Raw genomic sequence first — 19,115 nt, 5'->3', positions numbered from 1 at the left:
ACTGCGCTGATTATACATTTAAAATGTCTTTTAAAGGGATAGTTCACCCACAAATTGAAATTCTTCTCATGTTGTTCCATCCAAACCTAGTATGTTTTAAAGAATTGTGTGTTACGTATATAATATCTTTCTTTGGAAAGACATGGGATTGAATAATGGGAAGTAGAATGGGTGAACCAGTCCTTTAAGATCACATTCAAATGAGTTCATTATACTACTTATATTCTGAAGCACCAGGCAAATCAAAGGAGATCACACTGCAACATGCATGCAGCAAACCACATTTTTTAAGATCGACATGATTTTTGCCCAGCTCAAATCCCATCTCTACAATAAACACCACACCGCAGCAATTCTCTGGATTTTTTCCCCGATCGGTTGTCCTTTTTTTACTTCAAAGAATTGCTTTGGTTGAAGGTTTATTTTCAAGAAATCAGCCACTGGATAATTTTCCTCCACCAAAAGCCCCCAAAAACCCTAAAATCATAATAGAAGGGCCTGAAAATCTGAATCATTTCCTGATCATGATAAATCATTTTCAATAAAACAAAAAACAAAACAAGCACATCCCAACCACAACACGTAAGCTGAACCTTTGAAATCTGCCACTGGATTTGGAGGGCGTATATGAATGCATTTAATATTTTGGCATTAGCACTGCAATTTTTATCTCTCAGACAGGAAATGCCCGCTGAGTAAGCAGGAAGAGACTAAAGAATCCCCATTTCAGACAGCAGCCAAGAATGTGGGCTGTCCACAGGGAATTCTTAGCTAGTCCATGCAGAAACTGTCCAGTACTGATTTAGATCTGGCTGTCTGAAAGAGCTTGTGGGAACTGTGCAGAGGCAACAGATTTCAGAGGACATGTTACAAACACACCGCTCACTTTACCTGATTCCCAAGGAAGAACTACAATAAGTCCGGTGCACATGGAGGAGGAATGAAACAAAAAGAAAGAAAAAGAAAAAAAGAGAGTGAAATAACACATAAAGACACACACACACACATTGACCTTTTTTGTCGATATAATGATTCATGTCCTATTAACTATTCCTAATAACTAAAACAGCATACAATGGAGGAAATGCCCATGGGAAGCATGGTGATTTGTTGCTACGAGTGCTTGTTACACATTGAGGACAGCACAGCAGGTGTAGTAGTAAAGAGACAGACAAAGATGGACGAACATCAGGCTGTGGAGATAGCATCGTGGATCTGTAGCCTGTGCAATGCAACAAGTTAGTAAACACTCTTGTCAAAGATCATTAACCGCACTGGATAATGATGTTGGGGTATGAAAGACCACCCACTGACTGACCATGACTGCAATTGTTATAACAATGGGTAGATCATTAGTTGGGTGGTGAGAAGCACACACACATCATTCGGATGTTGCTGTTAAGTGTTATGGTGGTATCATGTACACACACAAAACTGCCAATGCACCTTTATTCCAAAATGGCCAAGTCATACTGACGTAACTGAAAGAGTGCGATGCTGGTTAGAGTCGTGATATTATAATGGCAAGCTTAGGGATGATCTGAATGAGGAGGTGTGATGATAACATAGCAGTGGTAAGTGCCATTTTCATTTATAATGTCATATTTGACTTGAATTCTACTATTGAGCTCCAGAACCTCACCCTGTACTTGTTCTCTCCGATCTGCTCCACCTGAAACCTCTTGGCACATTTGCATTGAGCCACTTGTCTGGTGACCTGGGATACAAAAAAAAAAAAAAAAAAAAGGATTTTACTCAAAAATACATGATACAAAACCCACAAAATAGATTTCCTTGTCATCGTCCATACCTCGTCCTCGATTTTATCAGCATCTGTTGTGGGTCTGTAAGCATCTTTGTTGGGGTGCAAAGCAGCTACAAATTCATAGTAGTCGATGTAGCCATCACAATCACGGTCAAAGATATCAGCAACAGCAGTCATCTCCAGCTTGCTGGTTGGGAACTCTGCAAACAAAATATATAGTTAAACCGGCATTAAAATAAAGCCTCATTACAGGCAAGTGCATGCGCCCGTACTTGATGCCAAGATGCCATCGATAAACTCCTGGCGTGTGATTTTTCCGTCCTGGTCCTTGTCGATGCGTCTGAAGAAGTCCATGACGCGAGACTTCTTGTGGTTCATCCAGCGCATGTATTTCTTCCTCCACACATCAAAGTCAAAGTTGGCAAACTCCTTAAGCTAAACGTGAAGAAAGGTCATTACTTCTACTGTTAAGATTTTAATACACAGAGTAAAATAATAAAAAAAAAAGTATATGTAAAATAGACGCAGTACCTCCTCTAGTCTGTCTAGGGCATCATTGAGCTTTCGCTGGCGATCGAGTGCGAGCAGCCACACCTGTTGCCAGCGAGAGCAGAGCTGGGTGAGGCGAGGGTTACCACTGGTTACCTGTACCGAATGCTGTTGTTGCTGCTGCTGCTGGTGTTTCCCTGTAAGCAGGGCACAGAAAAATGTGTTCAATACTACTCAGCAAGTTATGCGTTATGTTAGTTTAGCTGTGCAGCTGAGGATAAAGTTTCTTACGGGCCCCTCTCCTGTCTGACAGACTGCTGGGATGTTCTGCTGGTTTCCTCTTGTATGTCTTTGTAACTTTGTCAACATCAGGCTGTTTTCGGGTCATCTCTTCCATAAACACCTTATAGAAGAAAACAAAAATAGTAAGAAACATCTCAGGACTAAACAATGCAATTAACATTAAATCAACCGAGTGACAGAATATGAACGAATGATTGTGTCCCACTAACCTGATGCTCTGTGATGAGTGTCTTCAGTAGAGGGATGTCCTGGGGGAGTGGTTCAGTGTCACGCTGCACCAGCGTGGTCTCCGCCCACTGTAACCATGACAACAGCTCCTCCAGTAGTGAAGCATTGTTGAGCAATTCGGCCAGAGCCGTCTCCAAGCGCTGCTCGTGCTGTTTGGCCCATGTCAGCACCTGTACAGCAAACACTCAGACCTGTTATATTATGCTTGAGGCTCATCTGTCTAACTATTTGCCTAGACAGGCTTCTGATGCCACAGTTTACATTTTTGTCAGTTCTCACCTCTTCAAAGCGAGCTCTGATGATGGTGTTCCAGTGTTTGATGGTGGTGATGCAGTCTGGGTGACACACAGCTAGAATGGCTTCCCCCATGCCAGCAGCTTTATTCACGTCCACTCTCTTCTCCTCCACCGTCTGCATGAAATCTCGGTGCGTGTGCAATAGCACCTGCAGAGTCTCTACCTCCTCTGGCAGGACGCCACGGAAACGCAATGTTTGCTCCGCCTCTGACAGCCACTCCAGCAACATCTGAACAGCTGTGCGGAACTCCTCTGCCTGCAGAAAAGGCGAGAGAAAAAGAGATAGTCAGAAGAAAATATTAACACTGCTCTTGGTTTCATTCAAAGAACCGTCAGACGTACCTGTTTGAGAGCCTGCTGGAGGCGAGTCTGTTTTATAACGGACAGGGCACAGACTGTTTCCCAGCGGTTGCTAAGCTCCTGCAGTTGAACTTTGACCCAGGCGGTGTCGTCCCGGCCCGTCTCCATCAGCTCTCGAGCGGACCGTTTCAGAGCCTGCACACTACTGGTCCTTTTCCCCAGCTCCTTCTGGAAGACCTGAGGAACAATAAATACAGCACTACCACTAAGAAACTGTCCTACTCAGAAATGACTTTCCTAGTAAGAGTCTCATTCAAGCCTCACTGCATCAATAATGCAGGGTTCATGCATACTACTACCAGGACTTTTCAAACATTATATTTTGGGTTTCAAGGACCACACTAAAATATCTCATTTTTATATATATATATATATATAGTTTTGGAAAATATGGTCAAAAAGGTCTTAACCCTCAGGTGCTATTCGGTCATTTCTGTTTTGAATTTCTAAAAATCACATCTTCATCGGAATGTTATGAAACTGGGTGACTTTTATGGCATTATGTATGTGAATACAAAAAAAATTTAGGTCATGATCCGAGCATGCTAAGTGGTCGTAAAAAAAAATAGACACATTTGTTGTCTTCGGTCAAAAATGACCGACCCATAGGAAATGAATGGGAAATTGACAAAAAAAAATTCTCTGAATTTTTGTACGTGCAATCGACAAATCGGCCACAATTCTAAAAAAAAAAGTACACCGCAGGAAAGGGGTGACACTCTACAACATCTAGAGGGCAAAACAGACAAACCCACCCACACACACACACACACACATACAAACACACTTTTATACACATACACACCAACAAATTTGGATTACAAAAAGTATGTATTGAATTTTTCAAAATCACAGCTTCATCAAAATGTTACGAAACTTGGTGACTTTTATGGCATTATGTATGTGAACACACAAAACTGTAACCAGATGGTGCTAATTTTCTTTCTTCAAAAAATATTTTTTTTTTCTGAAGGCCTAGACTCTATATTAAACTAAAATGCTGCATTCATAATTTAAAAAAAAAAAAATATATATATATATATATATATATATATATATAAATATATATATATTTTTCCATGGCAAAATAGACCATAAATATTGCATAAATATTAATAAATTCAATCAAATTGTCTCAAAATACTAAAATACAAAGAATAAATATAGAACAAAAATAAGTTGCTTTGGTTTTACTGCGATGGAGGAAATTCAATTTTTAGGTGTCCGGTCACTTTTGACCGGGAAGATAACAAGTGTGACTCCGAAACGAAGAGCTCCTGAGGGTTAAACTGATTTAAAATATATTAGCACAATTAATGCCTACAAATGAAATTTGTTTATGCAAGTCTTCAAATATCAATTCATCTTTAAAACCAAGATTTCCTAAGAATCACCCTATTAGTACCTTATGAGAATCCATGAGGTTGGAAACGAGATCCAGATCTCCATGGACAGGCTGGTCCTCTGCAAGCTGAGGTTCCACACGATACAGCCAGTCAACAAGTGCCTGGAGAGCCTCAGCGAACTGACCTGAGAACAAGAGGGCTTCCTCCAACTTGTGTTGCCTGAGAAGAAAAACGTCGTCATCAAGTGATATACAGTATTTGTTTCACTTCATTCTACATCCAATCATATTCCAAATGGGTTATTCCAGTCCTTCTCACCTCTCCACGCTCTTTCCACACACGGTGTCCCATTTGTCACGGACCTCGCCCAACAAATGATCCAGTTTTTGTGTGTCTGACGGCAGTGTGGCTTTGTCTCTCATGGCCTTCCCAGAGCGCACTGTGGTGTCATACACTGGCTGCTTGGAGCCAAGAGACTTCTGGAAATCCTAAAGTACAGTGATTAAAAGATGGAGGGCATAAGAGATAAGGCTTAAAGTTTTCAGCTTCACAAAACTCTTTAATGCAGCAATGCTGTACCTTATGTTTGGCCAGTTGGATTTTAATCTTGTCAGGTTCATTAGAGATTTCCAGTTCAGAGTCCAGTCTGCTTTCTGCTTCCTCCAACCAGTCTGTCAGCTTCCTCCAGGCCTCATGAAACTAGATAAGAGAAGATTACCAACATCAGAGACGGAGAGAGGTATGAACAGAGCAACAGACAGAGTAAAGCAAACAAACAGTACCTGTTTGGCTCTCTTGCGGGCTTCATCGAGGTGGCGTCCTCTGTCTAGTGATCTCTGTACAAGTTTGTCCCAGCGGGCCTGTACACTGAGCAGCAGGTTCTTGATGAGAACCACATCCTGTTTGAGACTGGCAAATCGCAGCTGAGAGCCAGCTTTCTCTAGAGCCAGAACCTGCTCTCTGTGAGTGTTCACCTCATTCACAAAGACCTGAAATGCAATACAAGGACTCAAGTTTCCCAAAAGTATTAACATAAACAGGAACATCAAAAGCTACCGCTCAAAATGTTTGGGGTCTTATGTTGAGATATTTTTTTTGAATGTTTTTGAAAGTGGCATTCATTTCAGATATAAAAACTAAGTAAACCACATTTTCTACCAACCTTGTGCTCATCTATCTGGAATAGGACAGTGTCGAGAATGAGACTGGGTGGCTGAGCCATGTTGAGAGTCTGCTCTGCCTGTGTCAGCCAGTTAATGGTGTCCTGCAGGGAGGATTGGAATCCTGTCGCCAATGAGACAGCTTCCTCCAGTTTACCCTGCAATAAGAGATGGACACAGAAACAGAACTATTAGAATTGGAAGGCAGAATAAAATATTTCATGAACCTGTTAATAAATTAAAGAAACCACTTTTTAAACATGAATGTAAGGTCATAAATCAGTCTTTGGTTCCCTCACCCTTCTGTCATCCATTTTGGCATTGAGACTGGCCCACTTGTTCGTTAGCATGGCCAGGTTCTGTTGGGTCTGGGTGGTACCAGGTCCAGCATCCTCCCCTCCTCTGGCCAGAAGAATGGACTCTCCCTTATCCAGCAGGCGATGATACTGCTCACCCCTGTGGGTCAACTGAGTCTGGAGCTCCTATAAACGGGACAGAGGAAGGTGAGTTGATTAGTCAATAATCATTGTCATTGTTAACTAAAAATATTCTCATTAATCAAAATAAAGCTGAAATAAAATAAAATGAAAAACTTAAATATTGTTGCCTAGGTATCTGATTGAAATAAAAAAATTTTTTAATCCAAATAGAGATAATAAAAAAAAAAAATCAAAAACGAATAAAAATGGCAAAAGCACATAATACACGTAATGTGCATTTTTGGTGATTTCTTGTTATTTCTAAAGAATGATAAATAAATAAACTATAACTATTTCCCATAATTTGAAATTGTAATAAGAAGTCTTATTACATGTTTGAGGCTGGTTTGATCTCTAATGGGTGAGGTGAACTCATTTATCGTACCATGTGTTGCTGCAGCTGCTCTCTGGCAGTCTCAGGCAGGCCACCTGTGGGTTTGGCAGCGGACAGCTGACTCTCTGTGCGTCTGAGCCACTGCAGAAACTCCTCCAACTCTCCATGGAAACCCTCCGCCTGACACAGAAACCATGCAGGGGAAAGACAATGAGCTAATTGATCCGACACCTGTACTACAACATTAAAGAGAACCATTCTCCATGCACAGCAACCCTCCAAACTGCATCCATTTTATTGAATCGACTTAATCCACTGAAAATTTTTTTATTTCAAACTACAAACGTATGCAGATGTACTTTTTTTTTGGTGCATTCATTCAAAAAGATCTCTTATACAAATGATGTAGTAATATCTAGAGCACCTGTTGCAGGGCAGCTTCCAAAAGCTTCTGCCTCTCATCAGTCTTCAGCAGAAGGTTCTTCCAGCTACGGTTGAGCTCATCCAGCTGGTCTCTCAGGTGGTTGATTTCGTCTCCAGGACTGGACTCCAGCAGCTCAGAGCCCGCTCTGTTCACTGTCTCCACAGTGGCACGATGGGACAGCACATCGTTTCTTAAAACCTACAAAGGCAGCTTGATTGAAGGAATTTGCGGAAATAACAAAAGTAGAGAACATAAAAAATGATGCCAAATGTGACGTACATGATGCTTAGCCAGCTCAATTTCGATGGCCTTGGGGTCAGAGCTGATGGGTCGCTGGGTGTCCAGTGTGGCGTGAGTGTGACTGAGCCAAGACTGCAGCTCAGAGAGAGCATGCTGGAACTGACCTAGAGCCAAGAGCGCACCCTCCAGTTTGTGCTGGTAGAGAGAAGACAGAATCAAAACAATTAAGAGTAAGCCTTTCATGTCTTCCCTCTAAAATGCAGTAACTACACAACAATGATTTTTGATTGAATTTAAATCAATTTAGTAGTATTATTCTCATTCTCTATTTTACAATTCCAAGACCCAATATTCAATAAGTTTGTAAGAATTGAGAAATTAGAAAATGCCGGGCAGTCTGGTTGAGGAATGACCACTCCCTGAGAAGACATACGACTTTTCATGAAATAAACATTTGAGTCTCTCGTGAGAAACCAGCATCCTGAGTCAATCACCTCCCCAATGTTCTCTCTCTCTCACACTGAGACCACCAGATTAGTCACCAAAAATCGATATGGTTTAATGATAATAATAATTATACAGTAGTATACATGTTTGCTATCATTTGAAATGTCTCAGTGTGACTGGTACAAATGTCTAATTCGCAAAGAAGTAAACCAAAAGGTAATAAAGTTCTTAAGAGTTTAGAGATAACTTGCACACAGAGGAGGGTGTGTCTTCCAGGCTATTGGCATTCTGCGCCCAAAAGGAGTAAACTCTGAACGCAAATTCCCATTGTTAGCAAACGTTTCAATGTGAGAGAAGTTTTCATGTCGTTTAGGACAGCAAAAATGCCTTGTCTTACCCTCTGTTTTTATTTAATGTTACTTACTTTAGATAAGTGTACATTGGAAACCAATCCAAAGCTATTATAAGAGAAGTAATGTTGTTTGACTTATATCTGTAGTAGTGGCCATACCTGTGCCTGAAGTAAACATTACATCAAATTTAAGTGTATGCAATTCCATGGGGGGCTATGACCAAACTGGCGAACTCGTAATCGTGAGACCAAGGTTAAAAAGAAGGCGTGAGGACCTCAAAGCGACATAGCTTCCTAATATGAACTGTTAACGAGTTGAAAAGAATAATCAAATGTGCTGCTAAACTTTTATATAAATGACCATTGACCATTTACATTTAGCTGACGCTTTTATCCAAAGCGACTTAATTGCTATATATGTCAGAGGTCGCACGCCTCTGGAGCAACTAGGATTTAAGTGTCTTGCTCAGGGACACATTGGTGTCTCACAGTGGATTCGAACCTGGGTCTCTCACACCAAAGGCATGCGTCTTATCCACTGCGCCATCACCACCCCTAGGTTAGACCAATTGGCATTCTATGTTGTGAAATAAAAGCTTAATTGTAATCAAATTACTGATTACTTCACCCGTTCTATCGGAAAACGCCATTGGACCGAGTTAGACGGACTTCCAAGTGAAATATTGTATTATTAATAATAACAACAATTTAAGAATTAAATAATCATTCATTAGCTTAACTGTAGGCTGTTTTAAATAGGCTGGTGTGCATTTATCTGCATTTTATAATGTCTCATCCGAGTCTGAATAATCTATTTATGTAATGTGTTGGTAAATGCAAAAAGTTGTCAGAGATAAGAAAACTGTCTCTCTTTCCTCACCTGTCTGATTGTGATTTTGTCCACCAGGTTGTCCCACAGGTGGCGTAGCTCAGTAAGAGGCTCTTGAATCATGTCTCGGTCTGTCTGGTCGTTCACTTTCCTGACCAGCAGCTCTCCTTGGTGACTAAGCTTCTCCATGTCAATCTGCTGCTGGTACACCTCAACTTTATATTGCTGTGTCATGTACAAAGAAAAAGGGTCAATCCTTTTCTCAAAGCAATTTGAGAGATAAGAGTAAATAAGGCCTGATTCAAACCTTGAGCTCCTCTATCTGTTGTTTGACAGTGCTGAGGTCTGTCCCCACAGCTGGCATGTCACACAATTTAATGACAGCATTGTCCAAGTAGTCAAACATGCCCTGAGGAGACAAAGTGATGAATGTGAACACAAAGTTGGCTTGGCCAATCAGGGCAGATTCTGCTGTACCAACAGAGAAATAATAACCTGAAGAGCATCCTGGTACTGCACAGAGTCAGTCATGGCCTCTTCAAGTCTCTCCATTCTCTCTCTCCACGTGCGGTTCAAACCTTCCCAGGCGGCATTCATCTGTGTGTCAAATCAACAACATGGAGATATTATGTTTAAACTTGAGTGAAGAGGGGCATTCCCCACATGTCTTATTATCCCTCAACCCTCTCACCTCATCAATGGTTTTCTTGACCTCTGGTTTCTCTGTCTCTCCACAGGCAAAGATAAGGTCAGCTCCAAGAGTTTGTACAATCTCCAGCTCTTCCCTCAGCCCATCTGTCTCTGCCTTAATGGCCTGAGTGTGAGATAAAAACATCATCTTTGTCTTAACACAACATTATGTAGTTCGATCTACTCAAGGACTGTTTTATAAAACTGGACACATAATTAGACACATTTTGGGTTATAAGTAAGGATGTCGCTTGGCACCAATCATTTGTTCACAGTGACCTTGTCGTTTTTGAATTTTTTTTTTTTTTGTACATCCTTAGCGAAAACTGATTTTAACCTAAGAAAAAGACATCCATCTCTTTTGTTGGACTGACCTCTGCTGCCTCTATTTGTTGTTTTATGAGTGAGGGATCCACCCCCGGGTCCTCCAGGTCTTTCACGATGTCCTGAGAGTCACGGAGCGTGCTCAGAAGAGCGCCCATGTCAGCCCAGAACTTTCCGGCGAGATCTAAAACATCCTGAAGTTTACCTTCTCTTTCCTCCGCCCTCTGCCTGATTTCATCCCACAGAGAGCGCAGACGCAAGAGTCGTGAACGCACCGCTGAGGATGGGAAGAGAATGCAGATTTATCAAAACACATCGAAGGGGGTGGATTGGAATCCACTGCTGCTTCAATGTACATGTAATGAAGAGTAATTATAATCAAGGTATTAGTCATTGTTTTTCCTTCTAAATATCAAATGAGTTGAATGAGTTCTCTAGGCTTGTGAGATTTTACTTTGTTATAGAAGTTACCAGTGTGATTACTGAAATGTTCTTCTCATGTACTCTTTAACGTCTGTATTTGATATCTGAATGCAGTAACAGTGCTTGCTCATTTAGCCCGGCTTCCAAAAATGAAATAGGGGCTTTGTTTTGTGTTTGAGGACCATTTCTTTGTTAAAGCCTTACTTTCCAGTTAGACTAAAGTTTAGCTATCCTTGAGAGAAAAAAGGCATTATCTTGATGTTTTGAGACGATTCTCCTGTTTATATTTAGAGCCTGGCCAAATCCAACCTTGGAAAAGCAGAGTGTCGGTGTGTTTGTTAGTCTTCTTGTTTGCATGTTAAGGAACCACTGCCATTATTGGAGTTGACTGAATTGTTGTTTTGCACATCGATGGAGATATGCTTCCGTCTATCTGTATATGTGTGGAAAATTACTGTTTATCTATTTCTTAGCCAATGAGAATCATTCAACCTGTAAGCAATGACATAGCTTAGACCTTGGAAATGGTATAACTGCTGAGATCTTTGTAACTGTAGGCGGGGCGGCCTACAAACCTCTGTGAGAGTCTTGAAGCTGACTTCTGCTGATGAAACTAACTATATTCAGTAAACATAGAACTATATCCTACTATAAACTAATTATATCCCTTTCAACATAGAATGGAGTATTTCATACAGCCATATAGCATCATTTCAGATGAAAGATCTTTACCCTGTGCGGCAGGATCATCGTGTGGGGCTCGACTGATGAGCTCTTCTCCTCGGGTACACAGGGCGCTGAAAGATGGCAAGAGTTTGTCCAGCTCTAGTCCTGTTGCCCGGTGCTCTGTCAGTTGTTCCCGGATCTTTTCCACCTCAGCGGCCACTGGAGGGGGCAGCCGCAAGCGCTGGACCGCCCCTTCCAGAGTCTCCAACAGAGGGTCCATTTTATCATGGAACTGAATGGAGAGAAAGAAGATGACAATCAAAACAAATACAGCACACAAAAGTAACTGGAGAAGGACCAGACATTTGGAGGAGGGGAAAATTATCCCGGCCACATGCAAAAAAAGCTGAAGCTAAATAAGAAATACAAGTACTGAAAAGTGTATGCTGCTGTTCTTAAAGCTACACTGTGTGATTTTTACCCCCATCTAGAGGTGAAAAGGTATATGATCACCCAGTGAATATTAGTTTCTATTCCTCTCAATTCTGATTTCGTTTTAACTCCTACGGTGGCCAATGTAGTCCAAGATTAACATGGCTTCCATTTCGACCTCGTCCATGTGTGTTAACTGAAACGTAAACGCAAAAGGCGAAGCTTGAATTAACGGGTATGTCCCTCTTTGGCTAATGTACTTTCAAGATGGAGCGACAGGCATTAGAACCCCTTACCCGTATGTATTTTCAATGGCATATTATACACTCACGAGAATACTTTATTACTTGAACGAAGTAAATATACATTAAAGGGTTAGTTCACCCAAAAATGAAAACATCTTCGGAACACAAATTAAGATATTTAAGATATTAAGATCGCTCCTGCATACAGTCCATAGGCTTCTTGAAGTACTGGCTCTTGCTGTCCTCGAAAAGTCATTAAAGACATCGTTAAAATAGTCCAAGTGACTACAGGGGCTCAATCTTAAGTTTATCAAACGACGAGAACACTTTTGTGCGCAAAAAAACAACAAAAATAACGACTTTATTTCAACTATTCGTTTATTTCTCCCTCTGCGCGAGTCAGGTTACTAGTTTAATAGCGTAAGCTTCTGTTATTGTACGTCACACGCATCACACACACATGACCAGCGTCGGCCAATAGTGAGCCTACGTGTGACGTAGCTCTACGCAATCACACTACGTTAACTGACTTACAGGCTCATGGAGAAGGAAGTGAATAGTTGAAATAAAGTCGTTATTTTTGTTGTTTTTTTGCGCACAAAAGTGTTCTCGTCGTTTGATAAACTTAAGATTGAGCCCCTGTAGTCACTTGGACTATTTTAACGATGTCTTTAATGACTTTTCGGGGACAGCAAGAGCCAGTCCCTCAAGAAGCCTATGGACTGTATACAGGAGCGATCTTAATATCTTAAATATCTTAATTTGTGTTCCGAAAATGAACGAAGGTCTTACGGGGTTGGAACAACATGAGGGTGAGTAAATACTGACAGAATTTTCATTTTTGGGTGAACTAACCCTTTAATGTGCACATATATTTTTGAAAGAACTAATAGTTACACAGTGTAGCTTTAAAGTGAAAAAAAAAAAGAAAAAATTTTTTTTTTTTCTTCTTAAAATTGAGCATGGGGTAGGGACTGGAAGGAGGTGTCAAAAATCTATTATCCTAAAGGCAAAATATACAGTAGAATAAGGATATTTAGAATAAGAAATAAGGAATCAAAATGTATATTTAATATTTGCCCATTTTCTTGTTCTTGTCATATACCAACAAGACACTGCCTTTAGGTCAAGTGATGTAAACTAAAACTAGTGCATATCACAAACCTGTTTCATCAGAAAGAAATAAAGTTTTTTGATATTTTAACAATTATTGAAAATTCCTGATTCTCAATCCAATACACATGTTATATCAGAGTTTAAATCAGCAGGTGATGGTGTTCTTACCTCTACCAGCTGAGGGTGATGCAGAGAGCAGTGATGATGGAGGGATGGACACACACAGCACATCCACAAACATGAGTGATGGGCGGACGGATGGACCAAACGGACATGGGAGGGAGAGGTGGAGGGAATAGGCAAGGGGAGATTTGCAAGCAGGAATGGGGGAAGTTTAAGGGATACAGGTATGGAAAGGTGAGGGTGATGGGATACGGGGCACAGGGTTGGGACAGGTGGAGTTTGAAGGGATGGAGGTGGAGAAACAGTACAATGCGTTAATTCAACAGCATGCAACAGGCCAGCAGGAAGAATCGATGTTATTTACAAAAAAAAATGACTTAGAGCGAAACAATGGTTAATTAAAAGTGAATTGTCATTTAAAATAGCTTAAATGAACTAAAAGTAATAGAAAACATGATGATGACAAAATTTGTTGGTACTGTGCTATATAATGCTGAACTGTGAGCTCTTAAATAGATCACAAGCTGGGCAGCAGTCCAAACCCCAAAGTAAGCATGCTAGCATTTTGGAGCAAATACCTGGACAGATTGTGACACTGCTTCATCCAGTGCTGTGGCTCTACTTTTGACGTCTTCTTTGATTTTGATGTAACGTCGCTCTGCTTCATTAAAACGTTGTCTCACTGTTGCTCCTTCCTGGGCACTCAATTCTGCCAGCTGTGGGCCGATCTTTAGCAGTTTGTCTATGTGTGGTTTGTGCTCAGAGATGGATTCTCTCAGAAGCTAGAAAGAAAAACGTATGAAACATGTCATGTGTCAGTTTTGAGCATCTTAACCCATTTCTATAACCGCAAAAGAGACTCAAGTCCTTCATCTGCAAGAAGCCCAGTTACCCTCATCTGTTCTTGCTGTTGTCTGAGTGCCTCTGTGTCGATGGCGGGAAGGGGTAGCTGGGCAATCAGAGTCTCGGTCTCGCCCAGCCAGGGTTCAAGTTCCTCATGTGTCTCCCAGAAACGAGCCACCAGCACCTGAGCCTGCTCCAGAGCTGAGAAGCGCTCAGCATGACTCTGATTTACTGCTTCATAACGAGCACTTAAAGAGTCCGTCTTCATCTACAGGAGGAAAAGGAAAGAGGTTTTAGAGGGTCAACCAAATTAGTCTTTTGAGAGACTGAAAAACAAGTTTGCACTGTTGTTTTTCCCAAACATGACTCGACAAATCAAATCTCCGCCGGAAAACACATGAGTCACAGCAATTCAATTTTCCTAATCTAACCTTTCGCTGAAGAATAATTACAGTACATGGATTACTCTGCCCCCTCCCTCCCTCTCCTTTTATCTTTATTTTGTTTCTAACCTTCAGAGCCTCTCTCTGCTGTTCACTGCAGCTCTCTAGGATGTCGTCTCGTGTCTTAAGGAGTTGGTCCACGGTGTCTTTGTGACGGATGATGTCAATGTTAAAGGCTCTCTGCACCTGCAGCTGTGTCACAGTCACATCGGGCTCCAGACTCAGAGGCCCCAGAGATGCTAACTTCCTCTCTGTCTCTCCAACCCAGGTCAGCTCCGCATCGACTGCCTCTTCATACTGAAACAATAACATTTTAAAATAGAATGAAAACAATAAGCAAATAAAGTGAATATTATAAAAAATGAGATAAAACTACTTTCTAAAAGAAAATACCAATGTTTGCAAAGAATAATAAGAATAATGCTTAAGTAATAGTTTATGTATGTATATATATATATTAATTATACATTTTATTATTAAACTTATTATAATTCATATTTTGTTGTTTAAGTTGGTTCAGTGTTAAAGGAATAGTTCACCCTCAATCCATCCTAGGTGTGTATGACTTTCTTCTGTCAGATGAATACAATCAGAGTTATATTAATTAACACCGTGACGCTTCTGAGCTTGATAATGGCAGTGAATTTCAACCATCAGTATGAAGCTCAAAAAATTTGAGAGTAAATAATGGGGTATTTTTCATTTAAAAGTGAACTAATCCTTTAATGAAATACACAGACATTTAAATGTACAGTATCTGTTGCAGTACCTGCTGTGACCTTTGGATGGCAGCCTGCACTAACTGCACTCTCTGTGTGATGGTCTCGTCTGCTTGGCGGTAGCGCTGATTGGCATCGGCGACCAGGCGGTCAAGGCCTTCCCGTGCACGCCAGGGCACCAGATCCAGTAAAGCACTGCCTACCTCATTCACAGTGTCCAGAACTAGCCTTTTCTCAGCAGACACGCACTTCAGCTCCTGAGGCAAAAATACACACAACATAAAATAATGAATGGACTGAAGACATGCTTAGCTAAAACAAAAATAGCTGCTTACGATCTAAAGAAAAGATAAAAGTAATTCATGAACTACTGATAAAAAAAGTAGACATCCTCACCCTCTGTCTGTCCTGATAGGCTGGTGTTGTATCTGCCTCAACGTTGTTAAGCTCCGCCTCCACGCTATCCAACCATTGGTTGATGTCATCGTGTGAGCTAGCAAATCGTGTGGCCAAATGAAGGGCCTGTTCCAGAATACGAAGGGCCTTGCTGCTGCCCGCTGTCATCTCTGCGTAGCGGCTTTTGATACCATCTAACTTCTCCTGGATCAACAGGACCTCCTCACCTGCCACATAGATCAAACATGATTACAAATCAACGGAGGAATTTGGTAATAGACCAATGAACAAAGACTGGATGGTAAAGTACCAGTGGTTTGTTTAAGCAGAGCTTGTCCATTCTTAATTGCCTGGTCCACAGTCTTCTTCCTGCTGATAATCTCTTCATTAAGAGCCTGTAGGGGACCAGCAATATAAACATTAACTCAGGAAAAGTAAATTAAAGATCAGAATGTAATCAATATATTTTTTTAATTTGGATGCTTTTCTCAGCAATTATTGGTACATGTAATTAATTAGAAAAATTAACCAGCATTTTATGTAATTTATTTGGCTGACAGCCCTAGTGTAACTCTTTCTTCAGTGAGTGACAGCAATTTTTTCGGATGAGGGCCGCTTGGCAGTATTCATCTTCTCTAAAGTGAACTTTTACTGCATTGTTGGTCCTGGACTGCAACACCCTGCAAAACCGTACCAGTGTGTGTTTGTGTTGCTGCTCTAGTAGCTCCGGCTGATAACTCTGTACTGAAACTTCAGCCAGTCTCTGGGCCACCTCAGCTAGCCAGTTAAGGACTTCCACCTCTTCCTCTCCAAATAGCTGTGCATTGGCCAGGGCCTGCTCCAGCATGGCCTCTCTCCGATCGCACCAATCACGCAGCTCTGTGTGCCCATTGCGCACTGCCGCCACACGATCGCCCAGCCAATTTCGATCAGCCACACAGCTGAGCGGGTGCAGTGATTGGCTGAGCATCTCAAGATGGTCTACATCATTCTCCCGAGAGGACACCTCCTCATGGAGAGCCTGGGATTATATCCCAGATTAAAGAGACGTGATGGGATGGGGTGAGTCGAAGGAGGAAAAAAAAAAGACAAGACAAACATAAACATTCATGACAACGCAAAACAAGGATAAATCATAATTAACTGATGCAAGCAAAAAATAAGGTGAGATGGGAACACAACCATAAAAAAATGATGAAATTAAACTGAAAAACGGAAAGGATGTGGGCAGGATCACGACCATCCGTGCCTTCTTAGATAACTGCATTCCTACTTGTCCATTTAAAACCACAGGAGACCGACAATCTGTTCTCTCCTCTGCATTTCTAGTCAGTTCCAGGACACATCTCTCCCAGGTGTTGCATATACTCTACCTTGTGCCGTACAATCTGCTGTGTGATTTTGGAGGTCTGGGTTCCCATTGGCTCAGCGGAGCTCAAACGTCTCTCTGTTGCGCTCAACCATTCCCCGAGGGGCTCCACAGCCTCGTGGAACTGCAGCGCCAACACCTGCAGCTCCTCTAGCTGCCGTTGCCTGAGGACGTCAGGTTAGGAGGAAATCCGTGTTATATTTTTATTCTACTCTATTTTATGGCCTTGTAAAGCAACCAAGTGATTGAGTTCTGAGTAAGAGATTTGATTAAGAGGTTTTATGGTTGTGTCTGGGTGTCTGATAATGGAGTTTACCTGGCGCTGGCCTTTTCCAGCAGGTTTGTCCATCTCTCTCCTAGGCTCTTAAGTTGTTTCTGGATTTTGTCTCTGTCTTGCGTCTCGGCCGTAGCAGCGATACGCTCTCCTTCTGCCCTGATCATCTCTACCGTCCCACGGCGGTCATCCAGCAACCGTTGCAGCAGCTTGCATATAAAAATATGGAATACAGGTTAGTGACCTATATTTACCTATTTTATATTAAGTAGAAGGATAGATTAGTCTAACAGTCTTTAAACTTGACTGAAAAATGAATATATAAATGAAAAAAAGTTTTAAATGTAGGTATCAATTAATTTTAAAACAAACCATCTTTAAAATGTATTGAAAATTAATTCAATTCAAAATTGATTTAAATGTAACCTTCTGCTCCTGAATTTGTGCCTTGACCACACGGTACTCAGCGGATGGAGGTTTCTGATTGACTATGAGCTCCTCTGTGTCACTCAGCCAGCTCAAGAGTGGCTCTAGAGCATCTTGGAACTTCCCACAGTGCAACAGGGCCTCCTGCAGCTGTGCGATTCTTTCAGCAACCTGTGAATAAAATCATAAAAAAAATTCAAAAAGACTTTCTCTCAATCCATTAAGAAAGCAGGCTAAAAATAGATGCAAGCTTACCCTCTTGTTGAGGGAGTTCCAGCGCAGGTTGGTGGTCTCCAAGTCATGTTCCAGTGCCTGAGTGTCGGTGTGTTTGGCTGCACTCTGGATAAGACCTTGACCCACTGCATTGACATGCTGCAGTTTAGGCTGAATGCTGTCAAACTGCTCCCTTTCAACTGCCTAAAGTTTGAGTGATAGAGAGAGAACAAGTGACTTGAGTAGTGCATAACCAACCCTCTTGTTATATTGAATGTGTCTAATCAGGTCAAGGCTGTACAAACACAACAACATGATAATGGTGGCATGGCCATTTATAAATGGGAAAGCAGTTTTTAGCCCCCACACATTGAATGAAATTAAATCCAGAGCCTCAGCAGCAACATTGTACAGCTCTATTTCTCCAACTAGACTAACACTACAGCTCTGACAGAATATCCAACACAGTGGTTCCCCACAAGCAGGTTGCCAAATACCCCTAACCAACACCATAACCAGCAGTTACCTAAGAGAAGTTTGGCATCATCATGAAACCAATTTTAGTTTGGTAATGTGACTCATCACAATATTCAACAGGAAAATGTCCTTACTAAATCTATTTGGAGTGAGTAAGTAGAACTTTGCTACCAATAAAAAAGTATGATTGAAATTCAGACATACTACATCCGCTAAGCTGGCTTTGTTGTGTGACCTACAGTATAACTCCACAACTCCTCTCCGGTAGCCTTATGGTAGAAAATATAGAAAAGTGTCCATTGGATGCACACTCCAGAAACTCACCAAAAGTTGTAGGTCATCCGGGTGTTTTATTGCCTACTGTTTTATGACTACTACGAATTCAAACATCTTACTGAAAAGTAGGGATACTCGGAAAGCATATAAATGCACAGTGTGATTAATTTTAAAGATAAAAGTTATTAAATTATGAGTATTTTTAAATATTAACTTTGAGTGTTACATGCTGGCAAAAGTAATCTAACTGTAAATCTAAGGAAAAATGAGCATTGCAATTAAATATAATCCACCATCATTTGCCTGTGTATATTTAAGTGCTTTGCATATGAGTGTATGTAGTTTGTTTGCAGTTGGGGACTTCATTCCTGCTTTAAACAGGATGTCTGTCGGCCTCAAAACAATAAGCCACAGCTTCAACCTGCTCCACCCTCTCGTCAACAGTATACGGGACTGTGAAAGCTTATGCGTCTGCGCAACGAAGTGTTTGGTCCCCTTTTGTCTTTCTATATCCTGTCTAACATTATCCTGAATCTATCATCTAGGCCTCCTCCTCTTTACCCACGGTAAGTACACTTGGAGCCATTTCCCGTTTTTAATCCTGATCA

General features: G+C 41.2%; 1 protein-coding gene across 18 annotated transcripts in view; it reads right to left on the bottom strand.

Annotated features, from left to right (window-relative positions):
* macf1a (microtubule actin crosslinking factor 1a) overlaps positions 1-19,115 on the bottom strand; it is a 175,117-nt gene that overhangs the window by 9,164 nt on the left and 146,838 nt on the right. For 13 of the 18 annotated variants that reach the window (XM_089123253.1, XM_089123258.1, XM_089123254.1 and 10 more), the window contains 35 exons: positions 17,797-17,958; positions 17,542-17,712; positions 17,158-17,324; positions 16,846-17,005; positions 16,167-16,493; positions 15,783-15,867; positions 15,473-15,699; positions 15,127-15,333; positions 14,427-14,654; positions 13,964-14,182; positions 13,650-13,853; positions 11,222-11,447; positions 10,117-10,343; positions 9,744-9,866; positions 9,548-9,649; positions 9,360-9,461; positions 9,104-9,277; positions 7,464-7,619; positions 7,185-7,382; positions 6,812-6,940; positions 6,247-6,429; positions 5,950-6,105; positions 5,570-5,776; positions 5,367-5,486; positions 5,106-5,275; positions 4,847-5,006; positions 3,424-3,618; positions 3,065-3,337; positions 2,767-2,955; positions 2,546-2,657; positions 2,297-2,451; positions 2,038-2,200; positions 1,811-1,965; positions 1,643-1,717; positions 892-909 (listed from right to left, as the gene is read on the bottom strand). In XM_089123253.1, the coding sequence (XP_088979379.1) occupies positions 892-909; positions 1,643-1,717; positions 1,811-1,965; positions 2,038-2,200; positions 2,297-2,451; positions 2,546-2,657; positions 2,767-2,955; positions 3,065-3,337; positions 3,424-3,618; positions 4,847-5,006; positions 5,106-5,275; positions 5,367-5,486; positions 5,570-5,776; positions 5,950-6,105; positions 6,247-6,429; positions 6,812-6,940; positions 7,185-7,382; positions 7,464-7,619; positions 9,104-9,277; positions 9,360-9,461; positions 9,548-9,649; positions 9,744-9,866; positions 10,117-10,343; positions 11,222-11,447; positions 13,650-13,853; positions 13,964-14,182; positions 14,427-14,654; positions 15,127-15,333; positions 15,473-15,699; positions 15,783-15,867; positions 16,167-16,493; positions 16,846-17,005; positions 17,158-17,324; positions 17,542-17,712; positions 17,797-17,958 (5,925 nt within the window). The remainder of the gene's footprint in view (positions 1-891; positions 910-1,642; positions 1,718-1,810; positions 1,966-2,037; positions 2,201-2,296; positions 2,452-2,545; positions 2,658-2,766; positions 2,956-3,064; positions 3,338-3,423; positions 3,619-4,846; positions 5,007-5,105; positions 5,276-5,366; positions 5,487-5,569; positions 5,777-5,949; positions 6,106-6,246; positions 6,430-6,811; positions 6,941-7,184; positions 7,383-7,463; positions 7,620-9,103; positions 9,278-9,359; positions 9,462-9,547; positions 9,650-9,743; positions 9,867-10,116; positions 10,344-11,221; positions 11,448-13,649; positions 13,854-13,963; positions 14,183-14,426; positions 14,655-15,126; positions 15,334-15,472; positions 15,700-15,782; positions 15,868-16,166; positions 16,494-16,845; positions 17,006-17,157; positions 17,325-17,541; positions 17,713-17,796; positions 17,959-19,115) is intronic. The other 5 variants (XM_089123260.1, XM_089123251.1, XM_089123252.1 and 2 more) reach the window with 2 other exon arrangements.

The sequence above is a fragment of the Pimephales promelas genome, chromosome 18 (assembly GCF_988280905.1).
Source record: "Pimephales promelas chromosome 18, fPimPro1.hap1.1, whole genome shotgun sequence".
Taxonomy (NCBI): domain Eukaryota; kingdom Metazoa; phylum Chordata; class Actinopteri; order Cypriniformes; family Leuciscidae; genus Pimephales; species Pimephales promelas.
This window is presented reverse-complemented; position numbering and strand designations above follow the sequence as displayed.